The sequence below is a fragment of the Taudactylus pleione genome, unplaced genomic scaffold (genome assembly GCF_031769625.1).
Source record: "Taudactylus pleione unplaced genomic scaffold, aTauple2 ptg000001l, whole genome shotgun sequence".
Classification (NCBI taxonomy): domain Eukaryota; kingdom Metazoa; phylum Chordata; class Amphibia; order Anura; family Myobatrachidae; genus Taudactylus; species Taudactylus pleione.
The window spans coordinates 141,133-166,024 of NW_028284404.1; the positions used below are offsets into that span (position 1 = coordinate 141,133).

At 49.0% G+C, this 24,892-nt stretch overlaps 1 protein-coding gene across 3 annotated transcripts in view; it reads left to right on the top strand.

Moving 5' to 3' along the window:
* The window catches only part of GABBR1 (gamma-aminobutyric acid type B receptor subunit 1), a 136,523-nt gene extending 124,408 nt beyond the window's left edge, over positions 1-12,115 (top strand). For all 3 annotated transcript variants that reach the window (XM_088467161.1, XM_088467417.1, XM_088467663.1), the window contains 5 exons: positions 4,881-4,974; positions 5,688-5,815; positions 6,203-6,331; positions 11,137-11,280; positions 11,491-12,115. In XM_088467161.1, the coding sequence (XP_088323287.1) occupies positions 4,881-4,974; positions 5,688-5,815; positions 6,203-6,331; positions 11,137-11,280; positions 11,491-11,718 (723 nt within the window). In that variant the 3' untranslated portion in view covers positions 11,719-12,115. The remainder of the gene's footprint in view (positions 1-4,880; positions 4,975-5,687; positions 5,816-6,202; positions 6,332-11,136; positions 11,281-11,490) is intronic.
* The last annotated feature ends 12,777 nt before the right edge of the window (positions 12,116-24,892 follow it).

Sequence of the window (24,892 nt, forward strand, 5' to 3'; positions counted from 1 at the left end):
GTAGGTATATGAGTATTCTTTGTACCTGTAGTAGGTATATGACTATTGTTTGTACATGTAGTAGGTATATGAGTATTCTTTGTACCTGTAGTAGGTATATGAGTATTGTTTGTATATGTAGTAGCTATAAGAGTATTGTTTGTACAGGTACATGTAGTAGGTATATGAGTATTGTTTGTACATGTAGTAAGTATTGTTTGTACATGTCGTAGCTACAGTATATGAGTATTGTGTGTACATAATGTAGGTATATGAGTATTGTGTTTACCTGTAGTAGCTATAAGAGTATTGTTTGTACATGTAGTAGGTATATGAGTATTGTTTGTACATGTAGTAGGTATATGAGTATTGTTTGTACATGTAGTAGGTATGTGAGTATTATTTGTACCTGTAGTGGGTATGTGAGTATTGTTTGTACCTGTAGTAGCTATAGGAGTATTGTTTGTACATATAGTAGGTATATGATTATTGTTTGTACTTGTAGTAGGTATGTGAGTTTTGTTTGTACAGGTATCTAGTAGGTATATGAGTATTGTTTCTACATGTAATAGGTACATGAGTATTGTTTGTACATGTAATCGGTATATGAGTATTGTTTGTACATGTAGTAGGTATATGAGTATTGTTTGTACATGTAATCGGTATATGAGTATTGTTTGTACATGTAGTAGGTATATGAGTATTGTTTGTACATGTAGTAGGTATGTGAGTATTATTTGTACCTGTAGTGGGTATGTGAGTATTGTTTGTACCTGTAGTAGCTATAGGAGTATTGTTTGTACATGTAGTAGGTATATGATTATTGTTTGTACTTGTAGTAGGTATGTGAGTTTTGTTTGTACAGGTATCTAGTAGGTATGAGTATTGTTTCTACATGTAATAGGTACATGAGTATTGTTTGTACATGTAATCGGTATATGAGTATTGCTTGTATATGTAGTAGGTATATGAGTATTGTCTGTACATGTAGTAGGGATATGAGTATTGTGTTTACCTGTAGTAGCTATAAGAGTATTGTTTGTACATGTAGTAGGTATATGAGTATTGTTTGTACATGTAGTAGGTATATGAGTATTGTTTGTACATGTAGTAGGTATGTGAGTATTATTTGTACCTGTAGTGGGTATGTGAGTATTGTTTGTACCTGTAGTAGCTATAGGAGTATTGTTTGTACATGTAGTAGGTATATGATTATTGTTTGTACTTGTAGTAGGTATGTGAGTTTTGTTTGTACAGGTATCTAGTAGGTATATGAGTATTGTTTCTACATGTAATAGGTACATGAGTATTGTTTGTACATGTAATCGGTATATGAGTATTGCTTGTATATGTAGTAGGTATATGAGTATTGTCTGTACATGTAGAAGGGATATGAGTATTGTGTTTACCTGTAGTAGCTATAAGAGTATTGTTTGTACATGTAGTAGGTATATGAGTATTGTTTGTACATGTAGTAGGTATATGAGTATTGTTTGTACATGTAGTAGGTATGTGAGTATTATTTGTACCTGTAGTGGGTATGTGAGTATTGTTTGTACCTGTAGTAGCTATAGGAGTATTGTTTGTACATGTAGTAGGTATATGATTATTGTTTGTACTTGTAGTAGGTATGTGAGTTTTGTTTGTACAGGTATCTAGTAGGTATATGAGTATTGTTTCTACATGTAATAGGTACATGAGTATTGTTTGTACATGTAATCGGTATATGAGTATTGTTTGTACATGTAGTAGGTATATTAGTATTGTTTGTACATGTAGTAGGTATATGAGTATTCTTTGTACCTGTAGTAGGTATATGAGTATTGTTTGTATATGTAGTAGCTATAAGAGTATTGTTTGTACAGGTACATGTAGTAGGTATATGAGTATTGTTTGTACATGTAGTAAGTATTGTTTGTACATGTCGTAGCTACAGTATATGAGTATTGTGTGTACATAATGTAGGTATATGAGTATTGTGTTTACCTGTAGTAGCTATAAGAGTATTGTTTGTACATGTAGTAGGTATATGAGTATTGTTTGTACATGTAGTAGGTATATGAGTATTGTTTGTACATGTAGTAGGTATGTGTGTATTATTTGTACCTGTAGTGGGTATGTGAGTATTTGTGTACCTGTAGTAGCTATAGGAGTATTGTTTGTACATGTAGTAGGTATATGATTATTGTTTGTACTTGTAGTAGGTATGTGAGTTTTGTTTGTACAGGTATCTAGTAGGTATATGAGTATTGTTTCTACATGATCATAGGTACATGAGTATTGTTTGTACATGTAATCGGTATATGAGTATTGTTTGTACATGTAGTAGGTATATGAGTATTGTTTGTACATGTAATCGGTATATGAGTATTGTTTGTACATGTAGTAGGTATAGAGTATTGTTTGTACATGTAGTAGGTATGTGAGTATTATTTGTACTGTATGTAGTGGTATGTGAGTATTGTTTGTACCTGTAGTAGCTATAGGAGTATTGTTTGTACATGTAGTAGGTATATGATTATTGTTTGTACTTGTAGTAGGTATGTGAGTTTTGTTTGTACAGGTATCTAGTAGGTATGAGTATTGTTTCTACATGTAATAGGTACGTGAGTATTGTTTGTACATGTAATCGGTATAATGAGTATTGCTTGTATATGTAGTAGGTATATGAGTATTGTCTGTACATGTAGTAGGGATATGAGTATTGTGTTTACCTGTAGTAGCTATAAGAGTATTGTTTGTACATGTAGTAGGTATATGAGTATTGTTTGTACATGTAGTAGGTATATGAGTATTGTTTGTACATGTAGTAGGTATGTGAGTATTATTTGTACCTGTAGTGGGTATGTGAGTATTGTTTGTACCTGTAGTAGCTATAGGAGTATTGTTTGTACATGTAGTAGGTATATGATTATTGTTTGTACTTGTAGTAGGTATGTGAGTTTTGTTTGTACAGGTATCTAGTAGGTATATGAGTATTGTTTCTACATGTAATAGGTACATGAGTATTGTTTGTACATGTAATCGGTATATGAGTATTGCTTGTATATGTAGTAGGTATATGAGTATTGTCTGTACATGTAGAAGGGATATGAGTATTGTGTTTACCTGTAGTAGCTATAAGAGTATTGTTTGTACATGTAGTAGGTATATGAGTATTGTTTGTACATGTAGTAGGTATATGAGTATTGTTTGTACATGTAGTAGGTATGTGAGTATTATTTGTACCTGTAGTGGGTATGTGAGTATTGTTTGTACCTGTAGTAGCTATAGGAGTATTGTTTGTACATGTAGTAGGTATATGATTATTGTTTGTACTTGTAGTAGGTATGTGAGTTTTGTTTGTACAGGTATCTAGTAGGTATATGAGTATTGTTTCTACATGTAATAGGTACATGAGTATTGTTTGTACATGTAATCGGTATATGAGTATTGTTTGTACATGTAGTAGGTATATTAGTATTGTTTGTACATGTAGTAGGTATTTGAGTATTATTTGTACAGGTGCATGTAGTAGTCTTATGAGAATTGTTTGTACATGTAGTAGGTATATGAGTATTGTTTATACATGTAGTACCTATATGAGTTGTTTGTACATATTGTAGGTTTATGAGTATTGTTTGTACAGGTATCTGTAGTAGGTATATGATTATTGTTTGTACATGTAATAGGTACATGGGTATTGTTTGTACATGTAATCGGTATATGAGTATTGTTTGTACATGTAGTAGGTATATTAGTATTGTTTGTAAATATAGTAGGTATATGAGTATTGTTTGTACCTGTAGTAGCTATAAGAGTATTGTTTGTACATGTAGTAGGTATTTGAGTATTGTTTGTACATGTAGAAGCTATAAGAGTATTGTTTGTATATATTGTAGGTATATGAGTAGTGTTTGTACCTGTAATAGCTATAAGAGTATTGTTTTTACATATTGTTGGTTTATGAGTATTGTTTGCACAGGTATCTGTAGTAGGTATGAGTATTGTTTGTACATGTAATAGGTATATGAGTATTGTTTGTACATGTGATAGGTATATGAGTATTGTTTGTACATGTAGTAGGTGAGTATTGTTTGTACAGGTACCTTTAGTAGGTATATGAGTATTATTTGTACATGTAATAGGTATATGAGTATTGTTTGTACATGTAATTGGTATATGAGTATTTCTTGTAGTATTTCTAGTTTGTATATTATTATTATTATTATTATTATTATTATTATTATCATCATCATTTATTTATATGGCGCCACAAGTGTTCCGTAACACCTTACAAAGTACAAGTTGTAGACAAGCGACTTACAGTACAATACACTACAGGACAAGGACATGGATAATATATATTGCTACATTAGCGACCATAACACCCAGATAAGCAGCAGAGATTAAGCACCAAGTGTTAGGTGCCCTAGTGGGGAGTAAGGAGTAGATGAAACTAAAGTAGGGAGAAGCACAAGAGGGTAGAGGGCCCTGCTCATAAGAGCTTACATTCTAAAAGCGGAGTATTTGTAAATGTAGTAGGTATATGAGTATTGTTTGTACATGTAGTAGGTATATGAGTATTGTTTGTACATGTAGTAGGTATATGAGTATTGTTTGTACATGTAGTAGGTATATGAGTATTGTTTGTACCTGTAGTAGGTATATGAGTGTTAGTACCTGTAGTAGCTATAAGAGTATTGTTTGTACATATGTAGGTTTATGAGTATTGTTTGTACAGGTACCAGTAGTAGGTATATGAGTATTGTTTGTACCTGTAGTAGCTATAAGAGTATTGTTTGTACATCTTGTAGGTATATGAGTATTGTTTATGTGCACTGTAGCTTAGTCTGTCTTAGTCTTTACAGTACTCTGCTCTCCCTCCTTGGCAAATGCATTTGTTGTACTCTCCATTCCAGGAGTTTACTAAGGAAGAGCCTCGTGGAGACCTGGATGTCCTCATCCTCCCCCAGCTGGAGCATTGCAGTTCTGTGAAGATGAACACATGGCTTGGTGAATTTATCGCAGTTCTCTAATCTCTCCTTCCCTCCAAAGCTTCAGGGCCTGATTCAGCAAGGATCGCAGATGCTAATACGCACGCAATCGGCCCATTGTTGCGTTCCTCGCATGCGTATGCATCGCAGTTCGCATTCGTGAACTAGCTATTGTGATCAGGACTGCGATCGCAGTGACTACGCAGACCCCTCGCAGAGTGATTGTTGGGAAGCACCGTTTGTGGGTGGTGACTGGGGGCGGGGGGTCAGGGAACACAGGCGTGCCAGTGCGTTCGCACGCTTTTGCAGGGGCGTACATAAATTAGCCACTTCAATGCCATACGCAGTGTGAGGTCTTATAGCGTGCGTGGTTGCTAACAATTCCTGAGTAAGGTCAGAGCTTGTACAAGTGTGCGTGAGGCTGCGATGGTACTCCATTGTACCGATGGTTTTGCAGTCTTGCTAAACATTACGGATGTGTGTAAGGTAAAGTGGGCGTCCTTGTGTAGTGCTGAGTTTGCATTGCGATCGCAATGGATTAGCCTACTATCGCAGCTGAACTGCGTGCGTGCGTATGCAATATTGCAATCCGTAGTGAATCAGGCCTTTAGTTCTAACAATGACTGTAACATCTTCCCAGCCCCGTTGTCCCCTTACTGTCACATCTATAGTCTCTTCTCTGCCTCCTCTTCTTCAGTCTTCTGACACCCCTCCTCTATGACTGATACTCAGGTATTGTCTACGGCTCTAAGGGTCTCCTCCTCCTGCTTGGGATTTTCCTGGCCTACGAAACAAAGAGCGTCTCAACTGAGAAAATCAATGACCATCGTGCGGTGGGGATGGCCATATACAATGTTGCAGTGAGTATTCCGAGTAATTGTACTGAGAGATAAGCCCTGAGAAACCAATGGTCCCCTGTTTACCTATACAGTCAGTAACTGCCAAATTGTTTTGTTTGTGGCACAAAAAAGTCCAACCACCTCTAGCGCCAACAACACAATGGACACCTCACCTCATCCGTTTGTGAAATGCTCATCACCCGCTGACCCTTAACTGCTACAGTGCCATATTTTTGATTTCAGGTTCTTCAACACCACCATGAGTTTTGGTCGTGAGAGTACTGACTGGATGATGAACAGGGGTCCTACTGGATATATATTATATATATAATATCACATGTTTTTTGAGATAGTGTTCCTCCAGGGCTGCCTTATCCCTGTCTTATCCTTATCCCTATTGTTCACTAGGTCCTGTGTCTGATCACCGCACCAGTCACCATGATCCTCAGCAGTCAGCAAGATGCCTCCTTCGCCTTCTCCTCTCTAGCCATCGTCTTCTCAGCCTACATCACACTGGTCGTGCTGTTTGTACCTAAGGTGAGGAACCTCGTGGCACATGAATAAGAGGTGGTTCTGAGTGAGCATCTCTGCTACTTCCATGGTCAAATTCTTCAAAGTCTTTCATGGAACTGGGAGGTTCCTTAGTGGGAATGGGTATGTAATGCCGGCTGTCGGGATTCCTCCTGTCAGAATACAGGGGTCAGGTTACTTACCCTTGTCCCCCTAACCCTCCCTTATTGTAGCCTAACCCTAACCCTCCCCACCCCGCACCCTAACCCTCCACGTTAGTGCCTAAACCTGTCTCCCACCTTCGTGCCTAAACCTAACCCTCTCCCCTTAGTGCCTAACCCTAACCCCCCCTGTAGTGCCCAACCCTAACCCTCCCCCTTAGGGGTGCCTAACCTTGACCCCCCTTCCAAAACCTATCCCCACTATACTCCCTAAGACTAACCCTCCCTCGCAGCTAACACTAAGGGCGCCTTGGACTTACCCCATTCAGCTTGGCGTTCTGGCGTTGGGATTTAGATAGGTGTCAGCATTTCAACTCCTATCTTAAATCACTTGTCAGGATTCCCCTGTCGATATTGAGACCAGCGGCATTGTGGCCGTCGGTCTCATAGCTACATCACCCTTAGTGGACTGGACTGTCCCGTGTTTTGACTGGGCAGACAAGGGAATGGGTAGAGAAAGAATATTAATTGGTTAGTAATGGATGAAGAAACACTCCTATTATAAAAGCATATATGAGATCATAATTGAGGCTACAGTTTGACAGTAGACTGCACCAAAGGGGTTTCAAGGTTTTGACTCATAGGAGTTTACTTACTAGGCACTGTCACTTCCTGGAGTGTTTAAGCCTGAAATTTAAAAGGGCAATGCTAAGAAAAGCAAGACATGGGGTGGACTTGGGTATCAAAGTTAAAGGGTAACATCACCCAAATATTACGCTGCCTATGTAAGACAATTAAGTTGGGTTCTATTGCTTGCTGTAATAAGTTCTGATACTTGAAAAAGGGCTAATTCTTGGAACTTATTGGAATCTCAGGTTTATGAGAACCTGTGCACGGAAAGACTGTAGTGTTATTCATATCAGCCAATCGGGTGTTTTCATTTGTTTTCTAAACTGCAATACAAAGCTGTCAGCTAGAATTTGATTGGTGACTAAAGATCCACAGTTGTCCTGGGCACTAGTTATCATAACCTGCTCCCCCTGCTGTTGACATTTGACAAACAGGTTGTGAATTACCACTTTCTTAGCAACCTCATGGAAATAGTCAGCTTGTTTTCATATGGGCAGTTATTATCTGCCTATATGGCATTGTAACTCATCGGAGAACCTGTGATAGATAAAAATTGATCAAGAGTGCGACAGTGGCAACCAGTAAAGTGTCCTCCATTTCATGTTATGGGTCTTGTCTTGATAAGATTGTACCTGCTCCGCCCATTCCTTTAGAAACCTCAGATCTTCTCCAACATCTCTGTCTTTTGAATACTCCGAATTTGCTGATGTCTTTTGCAAATGTAACTCTGAGCCTTCAGCCATAACATTGTCTACTTGATTGGGGCATCAATTTAAAGACCTACAGAAGATCATGTCTACTCTCACCTTACCAGGGACTTTTATTAATACATATTCAGGGCGGGTTTCCATTGTTGAGAAGATAGGTCCATTGTATCAATTCCTATTGACTATAGAGGGTTGAACAAAACAACCACCAAAATATGGTACCCCTTTTCCACTCATCTTGGTCTTTTTTGATCAGAGGAGCCTCAACATTCCCAAGACACATGGAACTATCTCATCCCATTAGAAGAAATGTAAGTATTTGCCAAGCTTGAGAAATCTGTCTTTTAATAAAAGCAGATTTCATTCTTGGAACACTTTATCATACAATCTGGCCTTCAGATAGATCCTGCAATAGTCTTTGCAGTACTTAGCTGGCCACAAACCAGAAGCTGTACAGTACATTCTAGGCTTTGCCAGTTACTACTAGAAGCCATCATGGCCCTCATAAGAAAAGGGGCTAGATGTTGTGTTTAGCCTCCAGAATCTGTGTCCTCCAGGTCATTAAAAAAGCTTTTTGTTTGGCCCTGGTGATAAGACAATCTAAAGCTATTATATCCTTTTATCTTGACGTATCTTCAATCCGGCTTATATCTGCGCAACAAACTAGGCCGACACTAACCATGCGGAAATTTTCATCTGCCGAGAAGAACTACTCTGTTAGTGACAGTGAATAAATATTTAGCTGTTAAACTTGCCTTAAAGGATGGAAACATTTTAAAAGAAGTACTCTTCTCTTCCCTTCATTTTCTTCTCTTTTATCTTCTTCCCTTCATTTCCTTCTCTTCCCTTTACTACCTTTCCTTCTCTTCCCTTCCCTTCATTTCATTCTCTTCCCTTTACTACCTTTCCTTCTCTTCCCTTTACTACCTTTCCTTCTCTTCCCTTTACTACCTTTCCTTCTCTTCCCTTCCCTTCATTTCCTTCTCTTCCCTTTACTACCTTTCCTTCCCTTCATTTCCTTCTCTTCCCTTCCCTTCATTTCCTTCTCTTCCCTTTACTACCTTTCCTTCTCGTACCTTTCCTTCTCGTACTGTACCTTTCCTTCTTTTCTCTTCTCTTCCCATCTCTGCCCCTTCCTTCTCTTCCTTTCTCTTCTCTTCTTTTTCCTTTCTTCCTGTTCCATCTCTTCTTCCCTTCTCTGCTTTTCATTCTCTTCCTTCCCGCTTCTTTTCTCTTTTCTTCTATTCTCTTATCGTTCCATTCCTCCTCTTCCCCTTCCTTCTCTACCCTATCCTTATCTTGCCCTTTTTTTTTCTCTTCCCTCTCCTTCCCTTTCCTTCTCTTACCTTTCCATTTCTTACCTTCTCTGACCTTTTCTTCCTTCCTTCTCTTCCTTTCTCTTCTCTTCTTTTTCTTTTCTTCTTGATCCATTTCTTCATTCATTTACTTCCCTTCTCTTCCTTCCTCCTTTTCCCTTTCTTTCTCTTATCTTTCCTTTCCTTCTCTCCTCTCTCCTTCTCTTTCCTTCTACCCTATCCATCTCTTGTCCTTCTTTCTATTCTTTTTTCTCTTTCAGTTCTTACCTTTCATTCTATATTTTCTTATTTCCTTCCCTTCCATTTCCTTTCCTTCTGTTTCTTTTCTTTGTTTCCCTGTTCTTCCATTCCCTTCCCTTCTTTCTTTTCTTTGTTTTTCTTTCTTTTTTCTTTTCTCTTCCCTTTCCTTCTCTTTCTTCCCTTTCCTTCTCTTTCACTTCTTTTCCTTTTTTCTTTCCTTCCCTTCATTCTCTTCCCTTTCCCTCTTTCTTTTTTCCCTTTCTTTCTCTTTCTTTTCCTTTCCTTCCCTTTCTTTCCCTTTCCTTTCCTTCTCTTCCTTTTCCTTCCCTTCCATTCTATTCCCTTTCATCCTCTTTCTTTTCTTCCCTTTCTTTCCCTGTTCTTCCATTCTCTTTCCTTCTCTTCCCTTCCCTTTACTTCTCTTGTGAGAACTACTGCTCTTCCTCAATCCTAGTGACAAGAATGTCTGCAGGTGTCCTCTTCTATCAATGTTTGTAAATCCCTCATGAGCAGGTGTTTTTGGCCCACAATTTTCCAGACCATGCAGGCAGTAAGACAGCACTGAACCAGATATTATTGGTGACGTGATTTAACCTCTTCGTCGCTGAAGCATTTTACGCCTCTGTGCTGAGCCTATTTTGGCACTTTCTGAGCTGGTCACATTCCAACATCAATTTCAATCTTTTTTATACAGTAGCCACACAAATAATAGAACTATTTAAAAAAGACATTGAAGAAAATGTAGTCTCTGTGATGTCCATGGCTTCTCTGCAATGATCTTCCATCTTTCAAATGACTGTACCCCTGACTTTATTGAAGTCAGACGGTGATATCGTCATCCCTGGACTTCTTAGTGATTGCTCCAGTGTTTTTGTTATTCTGTGGTGATCACACATGATTACCTTTCAGGGGCAAAATCACTTGAAAGAGGGGACTTGAGTCTGCAGGTCCCAAGATTGGGAAGATTGGATAATTTTAATGCCCTCCCTGATTCCCTTTGTTTTTACAATTATCCACTGTATATTTAGTTGCTGAGAGGTGGCTAGGCTCAATGACATCATCGACCCCTGGCACGATGATGCAATGAAGCCTATCGCCTCCCCATCTTCCACCATCAGAAACTAGCAGTGGGTAATGTTTGGGTAAGCTTTTTTTCTCCCTCTGAAATTTGACAGCGATGAGGATGCATCCCACTCGTCTTTAGCAGTTTTGAGGTATATGCTGAGGACAAGTCCCACTCATCCTTAGCACTGAAGGCATTAAAGGAGGGTGTAGACGATTTTGGCTCAGCCTATATTCCCTGGTCTTCCTCTTACTCTAACCATTGCAGGAAATAAATGGATTGTATTTCTGTGGACATGATCACGCATCCTCCACCCTATAACAATTTCACAATTATCTGGTTCATTGGGGATAATTTTTCTAACAAGTATCACTTTGTTCCCCTCAAGGGTGTTTCAACTCCATCTATTCTTGACAAACTCCTATATTAAAGAAATCTTCCATTTACATGGACTAGTTCTCTGTTTTGTGTCTTTCTCCATAGCATTTGCACCCCTGCAGTGGCATTAGTCTGCCACTGGGTAGAGACATTTCAGTAGCAGTAATCAGAATGAGTGAATAGTTGTTGCTCTCTTCTCCCTGACTCAGTATAGGGATAAGTTGTAGTGAAGGGTGGGTTTGGCACTCAGAGAGGGGTTCAGCATATCTCAGGCAGGGCAGTGGGGGAAGAGATAATGAGACACTGCTTCAGCCTTTGAACCCTGTGTTACGTACAGATGAGAAGACTGATTACCAGGGGAGAGTGGCAGTCCGAACAGCAGGACACTCTGAAGACCGGATCTTCCACCAACAACAACGAAGAGGAAAAATCTCGGCTGCTGGAGCGGGAGAACCAGGAACTGGGCCGGATCATTGCCGAGGTGACGTTCTGCTTTCTCCATAGCCACCGGCATGTGTGTGTGTGTGTCTTCCCAAATACGTCCTTATGCTGACTTGTGCCACTTTATAAAGTGTCATGTGACGGACCTGGCGAGAGCGCCAACATTCCGTGACCGACCACTTTGTGTCTCTCTCGTCCTTTGTGAATTTTTTTTTCCTTCTCTTTTCCTCTCGACTCATTTCCCCTCTAGAAAGAAGAGCGGGTCCTGGAGTTGCGCCAGCAGCTGCGCTCTCGCAGGAAACAGTCCGTGACGCCCCGTGAAAACTGCTCTGACAATCACTACCCTAATTCCTCCGGGGCCGTCTCCTCTCTGTACCAGCCGGGCTTCCCTCTTGCTAGGTGCCTGGTAGCGGAGGGGGGCGACAAGCTGGGGAGGAACAGCTGCGATGGAAGCAGAGTCCATCTACTCTACAAGTAGAGACGCCACGAAGCAGGCAGCCACGTATTCCACATAACTGTCAGTACACTGTGTGGCCTCTCTTCCAGGATGTGTCTTCTCTGTCTCTGCCCCATGTCTGTCTTTCTTCCATCTTCCCTCCCTTCTCTGTCTCCACGCACTCTTCTATGTCTCTCTGTAGCCTGGATGTCTCATCTATTACGGCACTTTATACAGATCAGCCTACACTAGACACAGATTCCTGTCCCTGTGGAAGCCACACTTGTGAAGCACCCGAATAACACCCCCTGCCCCCGCCCCAGCCTCTCCCCCTCAGGGAATATTCATTATCTAGTCATTTGCACCCACTGCACTTACAACATGTTTTCTAAACTGTGATTGGCTATTGCAATAAATAAATAAGAGAAGATTTTTTTCATTGTTTTGTTATTAATTTAGTTAATGAGTAACTTCCCAGTTATTGCAAACAGATGGCTCTCTGCAAACAGCTGTAAATGTGCACAATGCAGGTCTGGTCAGAACAGAGGCACACACACACTGCAGGAGCAGAGGCACACACACACACACTGCAGGAGCAGAGGCACACACACACACTGCAGGAGCACAGGCACACACACACTGCAGGAGCAGAGGCACACACACACTGCAGGAGCACAGGCACACACACACTGCAGGAGCACAGGCACACACACACTGCAGGAGCACAGGCACACACACTGCAGGAGCACAGGCACACACACACTGCAGGAGCACAGGCACACACACTGCAGGAGCACAGGCACACACACACACACTGCAGGAACAGAGGCACACACACACTGCAGGATCAGAGGCACACACACACACACTGCAGGAGCACAGGTGCACACACACACACTGCAGGAGCAGAGGCACACACACACACACTGCAGGAGCACAGGCACACACACACTGCAGGAGCACAGGCGCACACACACACTGCAGGAGCAGAGGCACACACACACTGCAGGAGCAGAGGCACACACACACTGCAGGAGCAGAGGCACACACACACTGCAGGAGCAGAGGCAAACACACTGCAGGAGCACAGGCACACAAACACTGCAGGAGCACAGGAACACACACTGCAGGAGCACAGGCACACACACTGCAGGAGCACAGGCACACACACACACTGCAGGAACAGAGGCACACACACACTGCAGGAGCACAGGCACACACACACTGCAGGAGCACAGGCACACACACACTGCAGGAGCACAGGCACACACACACTGCAGGAGCACAGGCACACACACACTGCAGGAGCACAGGCACACACACACTGCAGGAGCACAGGCACACACACACTGCAGGAGCACAGGCACACACACTGCAGGAGCACAGGCACACACACACACACACTGCAGGAACAGAGGCACACACACACTGCAGGATCAGAGGCACACACACACACACTGCAGGAGCACAGGCGCACACACACACACTGCAGGAGCAGAGGCACACACACACACACTGCAGGAGCACAGGCACACACACACACACTGCAGGAGCACAGGAGCACACACACACTGCAGGAGCAGAGGCACACACACACTGCAGGAGCAGAGGCACACACACACTGCAGGAGCAGAGGCACACACACACTGCAGGAGCAGAGGCACACACACACTGCAGGAGCAGAGGCACACACACACTGCAGGAGCACAGGCACACACACACTGCAGGAGCACAGGCACACACACACTGCAGGAGCACAGGAACACACACTGCAGGAGCACAGGCACACACACACACTGCAGGAACAGAGGCACACACACACTGCAGGAGCACAGGCACACACAAACACACTGCAGGAGCACAGGCACACACACACTGCAGGAACAGAGGCACACGCACACTGCAGGAGCAGAGGCACACACACACTGCAGGAGCACAGGCACACACACACTGCAGGAGCACAGGCACACACACTGCAGGAGCACAGGCACACGCACACTGCAGGAGCAGAGGAACACACACACTTCAGGAGCACAGGCAGACACACACTTCAGGAGCACAGGCACACACACTGCAGGAGCACAGGCACACACACACACACACTGCAGGAACACAGGCACACACACCCTGCTGGAGCACAGGCACACACACACACACACACACAAACTGCAGGAGCACAGGCACACACACACTGCAGGAGCACAGGCACACACACGCTGCAGGAACAGAGGCACACACACGCTGCAGGAGCACAGGCACACACACTGCAGGAGCACAGGCACACACACACACACACACTGCAGGAGCACAGGCACACACATACTGCAGGAGCACAGGCACACACACTGCAAGAACAGAGGCACACACACACTGCAGGAGCAGAGGCACACACACACTGCAGGAGCAGAGGCACACACACACTGCAGGAGCACAGACACACACACACTGCAGGAGCACAGGCACACACACACTGCAGGAGCACAGACACACACTGCAGGAGCACAGGCACACACACACTGCAGGACTACAGGCACACACACACTGCAGGAGCACAGGCACACACACTGCAGGAGCACAGGCACACACACACTGCAGGAGCACAGGCACACACACACTGCAGGAGCACAGGCACACACACACACACACTGCAGGAGCACAGGCACACACACACTGCAGGAGCACAGGAACACACACTGCAGGAGCACAGGCACACATCTATACTGCAGAGCAGCACTGGGCAGAGACACATCTATACTGCAGGGCTGCACGGGGCAGAGACACATCTATACTGCAGAGCTGCACGAGGCAGAGACACTTCTATAGTCTATACTACAGAGCAGCACGGGGCAGAGACACATCTATACTGCAGAGCAGCACGGGGCAGAGACACATCTATACTGCAGGGCAGCACGGGGCAGAGACACATCTATACTGCAGAGCTGCACGGGGCAGAGACACATTTATACTGCACGGGGCAGAGACACATCTATACTGCAGGGCTGCACGGGGCAGAGACACATCTATACTGCAGGGCTGCACGGGGCAGAGACACATCTATACTGCAGAGCTGCACGGGGCAGAGACACATCTATACTGCAGAGCTGCACGGGGCAGAGACACATCTATACTGCAGAGCTGCACGGGGCAGAGACACATCTATACTGCAGGGCTGCACGGGGCAGAGACACATCTATACTGCAGAGCTGCACGGGGCAGAGACACATCTATACTGCAGGGCTGCACGGGGCAGAGACACATCTATACTGCAGGGCTGCACGGGGCAGAGACACATCTATACTGCAGAGCTGCACGGGGCAGAGACACATCTATACTGCAGGGCTGCACGGGGCAGAGACACATCTATACTGCAGGGCTGCACGGGGCAGAGACACATCTATACTGCAGAGCTGCACGGGGCAGAGACACATCTATACTGCAGGGCTGCACGGGGCAGAGACACATCTATACTGCAGGGCTGCACGGGGCAGAGACACATCTATACTGCAGAGCTGCACGGGGTAGAGACACATCTATACCGCAGGGCTGCACGGGGCAGAGACACATCTATACCGCAGGGCTGCACGGGGCAGAGACACATCTATACCGCAGGGCTGCACGGGGCAGAGACACATCTATACCGCAGGGCTACACGGGGCACAGACACATCTATACTGCAGAGCCGCACGGGGCAGAGACACATCTATACTGCAGAGCAGCACGGGGCAGAGACACATCTATACTGCAGAGCTGCACGGGGCAGAGACTCATCTATACTGCAGAGCAGCACGGGGCAGAGACACATCTATACTGCAGAGCTGCACGGGGCAGAGACACATCTATACTGCAGGGCTGCACGGGGCAGAGACTCATCTATACTGCAGAGCAGCACGGGGCAGAGACACATCTATACTGCAGAGCTGCACGGGGCAGAGACACATCTATACTGCAGGGCTGCACGGGGCAGAGATATCTATACTGCAGGACTGCACGGGGCAAAGACAAATCTATACTGCAGAGCAGCACGGGGCAGAGACACATCTATACTGCACGGGGCAGAGACACATCTATACTGCAGGGCTGCACGGGGCAGAGACACATCTATACTGCAGAGCTGCACGGGGCAGAGACACATCTATACTGCAGGGCTGCACGGGGCAGAGACACATCTATACTGCAGAGCTGCACGGGGCAGAGACACTTCTATACTGCACGGGGCAGAGACACATCTATACTGCAGGGCTGCACGGGTCAGAGACACATCTATACTGCAGAGCTGCACGGGGCAGAGACACATCTATACTGCAGGGCTGCACGGGGCAGAGACACATCTATACTGCAGGGCTGCACGGGGCAGAGACACATCTATACTGCACGGGGCAGAGACACATCTATACTGCAGAGCTGCACGGGGCAGAGACACATCTATACTGCAGGGCTGCACGGGGCAGAGACACATCTATACTGCAGAGCAGCACGGGGCAGAGACACATCTATACTGCAGAGCAGCACGGGGCAGAGACACATCTATACCGCAGGGCAGCACAGGGCAGAGACACATTTTATACCGCAGAGCAGCACGGGGCAGAGACACATCTATACTGCAGAGCAGCACGGGGCAGAGACACATCTATACTGCAGAGCTGCACGGGGCAGAGACACATCTTTACTGCAGAGCTGCACGGGGCAGAGACACATCTATACTGCAGGACCGCACGGGGCAGAGACACATGTATACTGCACTGCAGGGCTGCACGGGGCAGAGACATATCTATACTGCAGAGCTGCATGGGGCAGAGACACATCTATACTGCAGGACTGCACGGGGCAGAAACACATCTATACTGCAGAGCTGCACGGGGCAGAGACACATCTATACTGCAGAGCAGCACGGGGCAGAGACACATCTATACTGCAGAGCAGCACGGGGCAGAGACACATCTATACTGCAGAGCAGCACGGGGCAGAGACACATCTATACCGCAGGGCAGCACGGGGCAGAGACACATTTTATACCGCAGAGCAGCACGGGGCAGAGACACATCTATACCGCAGGGCTGCACGGGGCAGAGACACATCTCTACCGCAGAGCTGCACGGGGCAGAGACACATCTATACCGCAGAGCAGCACGGGGCAGAGACACATCTATACCGCAGGGCTGCACGGGGCAGAGACACATCTATACTGCAGGGCTGCACGGGGCAGAGACACATCTATACTGCAGAGCAGCACGGGGCAGAGACACATCTATACCGCAGGGCCGCACGGGGCAGAGACACATCTATACCGCAGGGCTGCACGGGGCAGAGACACATCTATACTGCAGGGCCGCACGGGGCAGAGACACATCTATACTGCAGAGCAGCACGGGGCAGACACACATCTATACCGCAGGACTGCACAGGGCAGAGACACATCTATACCGCAGAGCTGCACGGGTCAGAGACACATCTATACCGCAGGGCAGCACGGGGCAGAGACACATCTATACTGCAGGGCTGCACGGGGCAGAGACACATCTATACTGCAGAGCTGCACGGGGCAGAGACACATCTATACTGCAGGGCTGCACGGGGCAGAGACACATCTATACTGCAGAGCTGCACGGGGCAGAGACACATCTATACTGCAGGGCTGCACGGGGCAGAGACACATTTTATACCGCAGAGCAGCACGGGGCAGAGACACATCTATACCGCAGGGCTGCACGGGGCAGAGACACATCTATACTGCAGAGCAGCACGGGGCAGAGACACATCTATACCGCAGGGCTGCACGGGGCAGAGACACATCTATACTGCACGGGGCAGAGACTCATCTATATTGCAGGGCTGCACGGGGCAGAGACACATCTATACTGCAGGGCTGCACGGGGCAGAGACACATCTATACCGCAGAGCAGCACAGGGCAGAGACACATCTATACTGCAGAGCAGCACGGGGCAGAGACACATCTATACTGCAGAGCAGCACGGGGCAGAGACACATCTATACTGCAGAGCAGCACGGGGCAGAGACACATCTATACTGCAGGACTGCACGGGGCAGAGACACATCTATACTGCAGAGCTGCACGGGGCAGAGACACATCTATACTGCAGGGCTGCACGGGGCAGAGACACATCTATACTGCACGGGGCAGAGACACATCTATACTGCAGAGCAGCACGGGGCAGAGACACATCTATACTGCAGGACTGCACGGGGCAGAGACACATCTATACTGCAGAGCAGCACGGGGCAGAGACACATCTATACCGCAGGGCTGCACGGGGCAGAGACACATCTATACCGCAGGGCTGCACGGGGCAGAGACACATCTATACCGCAGGGCTGCACGGGGCAGAGACACATCTATACCGCAGAGCTGCACGGGGCAGAGACACATCTATACCGCAGGGCTGCACGGGGCAGACACACATCTATACTGCAGGGCTGCACGGGGCAGAGACACATCTATACAGCAGAGCAGCACGGGGCAGAGACACATCTATACCGCAGAGCTGCACGGGGCAGAGACACATCTATACCGCAGAGCAGCACGGGGCAGAGACACATCTATACCGCAGAGCAGCACGGGGCAGAGACACATCTATACCGCAGAGCAGCACGGGGCAGAGACACATCTATACCGCAGGGCAGCACGGGGCAGAGACACATTTATACCGCAGAGCAGCACGGGGCAGAGACACATCTATACCGCAGGGCTGCACGGGGCAGAGACACATCTATACCGCAGAGCTGCACGGGGCAGAGACACATCTATACCGCAGAGCAGCACGGGGCAGAGACACATCTATACCGCAGGGCTGCACGGGGCAGAGACACATCTATACCGCAGGGCTGCACGGGGCAGAGACACATCTATACCGCAGGGCTGCACGGGGCAGAGACACATCTATACCGCAGAGCAGCACGGGGCAGAGACACATCTATACCGCAGGGCCGCACGGGGCAGAGACACATCTATACCGCAGGGCCGCACGGGGCAGAGACACATCTATACCGCAGGGCCGCACGGGGCAGAGACACATCTATACCGCAGAGCAGCACGGGGCAGACACACATCTATACCGCAGGACTGCACAGGGCAGAGACACATCTATACCGCAGAGCTGCACGGGTCAGAGACACATCTATACCGCAGGGCAGCACGGGGCAGAGACACATCTATACTGCAGGGCTGCACGGGGCAGAGACACATCTATACTGCAGAGCTGCACGGGGCAGAGACACATCTATACTGCAGGGCTGCACGGGGCAGAGACACATTTTATACCGCATAGCAGCACGGGGCAGAGACACATCTATACCGCAGGGCTGCACGGGGCAGAGACACATCTATACTGCAGAGCAGCACGGGGCAGAGACACATCTATACCGCAGGGCTGCACGGGGCAGAGACACATCTATTCTGCACGGGGCAGAGACACATCTATACTGCAGGACTGCACGGGGCAGAGACACATCTATACCGCAGAGCTGCACGGGTCAGAGACACATCTATACCGCAGGGCAGCACGGGGCAGAGACACATCTATACTGCAGGACTGCACGGGGCAGAGACACATCTATACTGCAGAGCTGCACGGGGCAGAGACACATCTATACTGCAGGGCTGCACGGGGCAGAGACACATGTATACTGCAGAGCAGCACGGGGCAGAGACACATCTATACTGCAGGGCTGCACGGGGCAGAGACACATCTATACTGCACGGGGCAGAGACACATCTATACTGCAGAGTAGCACGGGGCAGAGACACATCTATACTGCAGGGCTGCACGGGGCAGAGACACATCTATACTGCAGGGCTGCACGGGGCAGAGACACATCTATACTGCACGGGGCAGAGACACATCTATACTGCACGGGGCAGAGACACATCTATACTGCACGGGGCAGAGACACATCTATACTGCAGAGTAGCACGGGGCAGAGACACATCTATACTGCAGGGCTGCACGGGGCAGAGACACATCTATACTGCAGGGCTGCACGGGGCAGAGACACATCTATACTGCAGGGCTGCACGGGGCAGAGACACATCTATACTGCAGAGCAGCACGGGGCAGAGACACATCTATACTGCAGGACTGCACGGGGCAGAGACACATCTATACCGCAGGGCTGCACGGGGCAGAGACACATCTATACCGCAGGGCTGCACGGGGCAGAGACACATCTATACCGCAGGGCAGCACGGGGCAGAGACACATCTATACCGCAGAGCTGCACGGGGCAGAGACACAGACACATCTGTACCGCAGGGCAGCACGGGGCAGAGACACATCTATACCGCAGGGCTGCACGGGGCAGAGACACATCTATACCGCAGGGCTGCACGGGGCAGAGACACATCTATACCGCAGGGCTGCACGGGGCAGAGACACATCTATACCGCAGGGCTGCACGGGGCAGAGACACATCTATACCGCAGAGCAGCACGGGGCAGAGACACATCTATACCGCAGGGCTGCACGGGGCAGAGACACATCTATACCGCAGAGCAGCACGGGACAGAGACACATCTATACCGCAGGGCTGCACGGGGCAGAGACACATCTATACCGCAGAGCAGCACGGGGCAGAGACACATCTATACCGCAGAGCTGCACGGGGCAGAGACACATCTATACCGCAGAGCTGCACGGGGCAGAGACACATCTATACCGCAGAGCTGCACGGGGCAGAGACACATCTATACCGCAGGGCTGCACGGGGCAGAGACACATCTATACCGCAGGGCTGCACGGGGCAGAGACACATCTATACCGCAGAGCTGCACGGGGCAGAGACACATCTATACCACAGGGCTGCACGGGGCAGAGACACATCTATACCGCAGGGCTGCACGGGGCAGAGACACATCTATACTGCAGAGCAGCACGGGGCAGAGACACATCTATACTGCAGGACTGCACGGGGCAGAGACACATCTATACTGCACGGGGCAGAGACAGATCTATACTGCAGGGCCGCACGGGGCAGAGACACATCTATACTGCAGAGCAGCACGGGGCAAACACACATCTATACTGCAGGACTGCACGGGGCAGAGACACATCTATACTGCAGGGCTGCACGGGGCAGAGACACATCTATACTGCAGGGCTGCACGGGGCAGAGACACATCTATACTGCAGAGCTGCACGGGGCAGAGACACATCTATACTGCAGAGCTGCACGGGGCAGAGACACATCTATACTGCAGGGCAGCACGGGGCAGAGACACATTTTATACCGCAGAGCAGCACGGGGCAGAGACACATCTATACTGCAGAGCAGCACGGGGCAGAGACACATCTATACTGCAGAGCTGCACGGGGCAGAGACACATCTTTACTGCAGAGCTGCACGGGGCAGAGACACATCTATACTGCAGGACCGCACGGGGCAGAGACACATGTATACTGCACTGCAGGGCTGCACGGGGCAGAGACATATCTATACTGCAGAGCTGCATGGGGCAGAGACACATCTATACTGCAGGACTGCACGGGGCAGAAACACATCTATACTGCAGAGCTGCACGGGGCAGAGACACATCTATACTGCAGAGCAGCACGGGGCAGAGACACATCTATACTGCAGAGCAGCACGGGGCAGAGACACATCTATACTGCAGAGCAGCACGGGGCAGAGACACATCTATACCGCAGGGCAGCACGGGGCAGAGACACATTTTATACCGCAGAGCAGCACGGGGCAGAGACACATCTATACCGCAGGGCTGCACGGGGCAGAGACACATCTCTACCGCAGAGCTGCACGGGGCAGAGACACATCTATACCGCAGAGCAGCACGGGGCAGAGACACATCTATACCGCAGGGCTGCACGGGGCAGAGACACATCTATACTGCAGGGCTGCACGGGGCAGAGACACATCTATACTGCAGAGCAGCACGGGGCAGAGACACATCTATACTGCAGGGCCGCACGGGGCAGAGACACATCTATACCGCAGGGCTGCACGGGGCAGAGACACATCTATACTGCAGGGCCGCACGGGGCAGAGACACATCTATACTGCAGAGCAGCACGGGGCAGACACACATCTATACCGCAGGACTGCACAGGGCAGAGACACATCTATACCGCAGAGCTGCACGGGTCAGAGACACATCTATACCGCAGGGCAGCACGGGGCAGAGACACATCTATACTGCAGGGCTGCACGGGGCAGAGACACATCTATACTGCAGAGCTGCACGGGGCAGAGACACATCTATACTGCAGGGCTGCACGGGGCAGAGACACATCTATACTGCAGAGCTGCACGGGGCAGAGACACATCTATACTGCAGGGCTGCACGGGGCAGAGACACATTTTATACCGCAGAGCAGCACGGGGCAGAGACACATCTATACCGCAGGGCTGCACGGGGCAGAGACACATCTATACTGCAGAGCAGCACGGGGCAGAGACACATCTATACCGCAGGGCTGCACGGGGCAGAGACACATCTATACTGCACGGGGCAGAGACTCATCTATATTGCAGGGCTGCACGGGGCAGAGACACATCTATACTGCAGGGCTGCACGGGGCAGAGACACATCTATACCGCAGAGCAGCACAGGGCAGAGACACATCTATACTGCAGAGCAGCACGGGGCAGAGACACATCTATACTGCAGAGCAGCATGGGGCAGAGACACATCTATACTGCAGAGCAGCACGGGGCAGAGACACATCTATACTGCAGGACTGCACGGGGCAGAGACACATCTATACTGCAGAGCTGCACGGGGCAGAGACACATCTATACTGCAGGGCTGCACGGGGCAGAGACACATCTATACTGCACGGGGCAGAGACACATCTATACTGCAGAGCAGCACGGGGCAGAGACACATCTATACTGCAGGACTGCACGGGGCAGAGACACATCTATACTGCAGAGCAGCACGGGGCAGAGACACATCTATACTGCAGGGCTGCACGGGGCAGAGACACATCTATACCGCAGGGCTGCACGGGGCAGAGACACATCTATACCGCAGGGCTGCACGGGGCAGAGACACATCTATACCGCAGAGCTGCACGGGGCAGAGACACATCTATACCGCAGGGCTGCACGGGGCAGACAGACATCTATACTGCAGGGCTGCACGGGGCAGAGACACATCTATACAGCAGAGCAGCACGGGGCAGAGACACATCTATACCGCAGAGCTGCACGGGGCAGAGACACATCTATACCGCAGAGCAGCACGGGGCAGAGACACATCTATACCGCAGAGCAGCACGGGGCAGAGACACATCTATACCGCAGAGCAGCACGGGGCAGAGACACATCTATACCGCAGGGCAGCACGGGGCAGAGACACATTTATACCGCAGAGCAGCACGGGGCAGAGACACATCTATACCGCAGGGCTGCACGGGGCAGAGACACATCTATACCGCAGAGCTGCACGGGGCAGAGACACATCTATACCGCAGAGCAGCACGGGGCAGAGACACATCTATACCGCAGGGCTGCACGGGGCAGAGACACATCTATACCGCAGGGCTGCACGGGGCAGAGACACATCTATACCGCAGGGCTGCACGGGGCAGAGACACATCTATACCGCAGAGCAGCACGGGGCAGAGACACATCTATACCGCAGGGCCGCACGGGGCAGAGACACATCTATACCGCAGGGCCGCACGGGGCAGAGACACATCTATACCGCAGGGCCGCACGGGGCAGAGACACATCTATACCGCAGGGCCGCACGGGGCAGAGACACATCTATACCGCAGAGCAGCACGGGGCAGACACACATCTATACCGCAGGACTGCACAGGGCAGAGACACATCTATACCGCAGAGCTGCACGGGTCAGAGACACATCTATACCGCAGGGCAGCACGGGGCAGAGACACATCTATACTGCAGTGCTGCACGGGGCAGAGACACATCTATACTGCAGAGCTGCACGGGGCAGAGACACATCTATACTGCAGGGCTGCACGGGGCAGAGACACATTTTATACCGCATAGCAGCACGGGGCAGAGACACATCTATACCGCAGGGCTGCACGGGGCAGAGACACATCTATACTGCAGAGCAGCACGGGGCAGAGACACATCTATACCGCAGGGCTGCACGGGGCAGAGACACATCTATTCTGCACGGGGCAGAGACACATCTATACTGCAGGACTGCACGGGGCAGAGACACATCTATACCGCAGAGCTGCACGGGTCAGAGACACATCTATACCGCAGGGCAGCACGGGGCAGAGACACATCTATACTGCAGGACTGCACGGGGCAGAGACACATCTATACTGCAGAGCTGCACGGGGCAGAGACACATCTATACTGCAGGGCTGCACGGGGCAGAGACACATGTATACTGCAGAGCAGCACGGGGCAGAGACACATCTATACTGCAGGGCTGCACGGGGCAGAGACACATCTATACTGCACGGGGCAGAGACACATCTATACTGCAGAGTAGCACGGGGCAGAGACACATCTATACTGCAGGGCTGCACGGGGCAGAGACACATCTATACTGCAGGGCTGCACGGGGCAGAGACACATCTATACTGCACGGGGCAGAGACACATCTATACTGCACGGGGCAGAGACACATCTATACTGCACGGGGCAGAGACACATCTATACTGCAGAGTAGCACGGGGCAGAGACACATCTATACTGCAGGGCTGCACGGGGCAGAGACACATCTATACTGCAGGGCTGCACGGGGCAGAGACACATCTATACTGCAGGGCTGCACGGGGCAGAGACACATCTATACTGCAGAGCAGCACGGGGCAGAGACACATCTATACTGCAGGACTGCACGGGGCAGAGACACATCTATACCGCAGGGCTGCACGGGGCAGAGACACATCTATACCGCAGGGCTGCACGGGGCAGAGACACATCTATACCGCAGGGCAGCACGGGGCAGAGACACATCTATACCGCAGAGCTGCACGGGGCAGAGACACAGACACATCTATACCGCAGGGCAGCACGGGGCAGAGACACATCTATACCGCAGGGCTGCACGGGGTAGAGACACATCTATACCGCAGGGCTGCACGGGGCAGAGACACATCTATACCGCAGGGCTGCACGGGGCAGAGACACATCTATACCGCAGGGCTGCACGGGGCAGAGACACATCTATACCGCAGAGCAGCACGGGGCAGAGACACATCTATACCGCAGGGCTGCACGGGGCAGAGACACATCTATACCGCA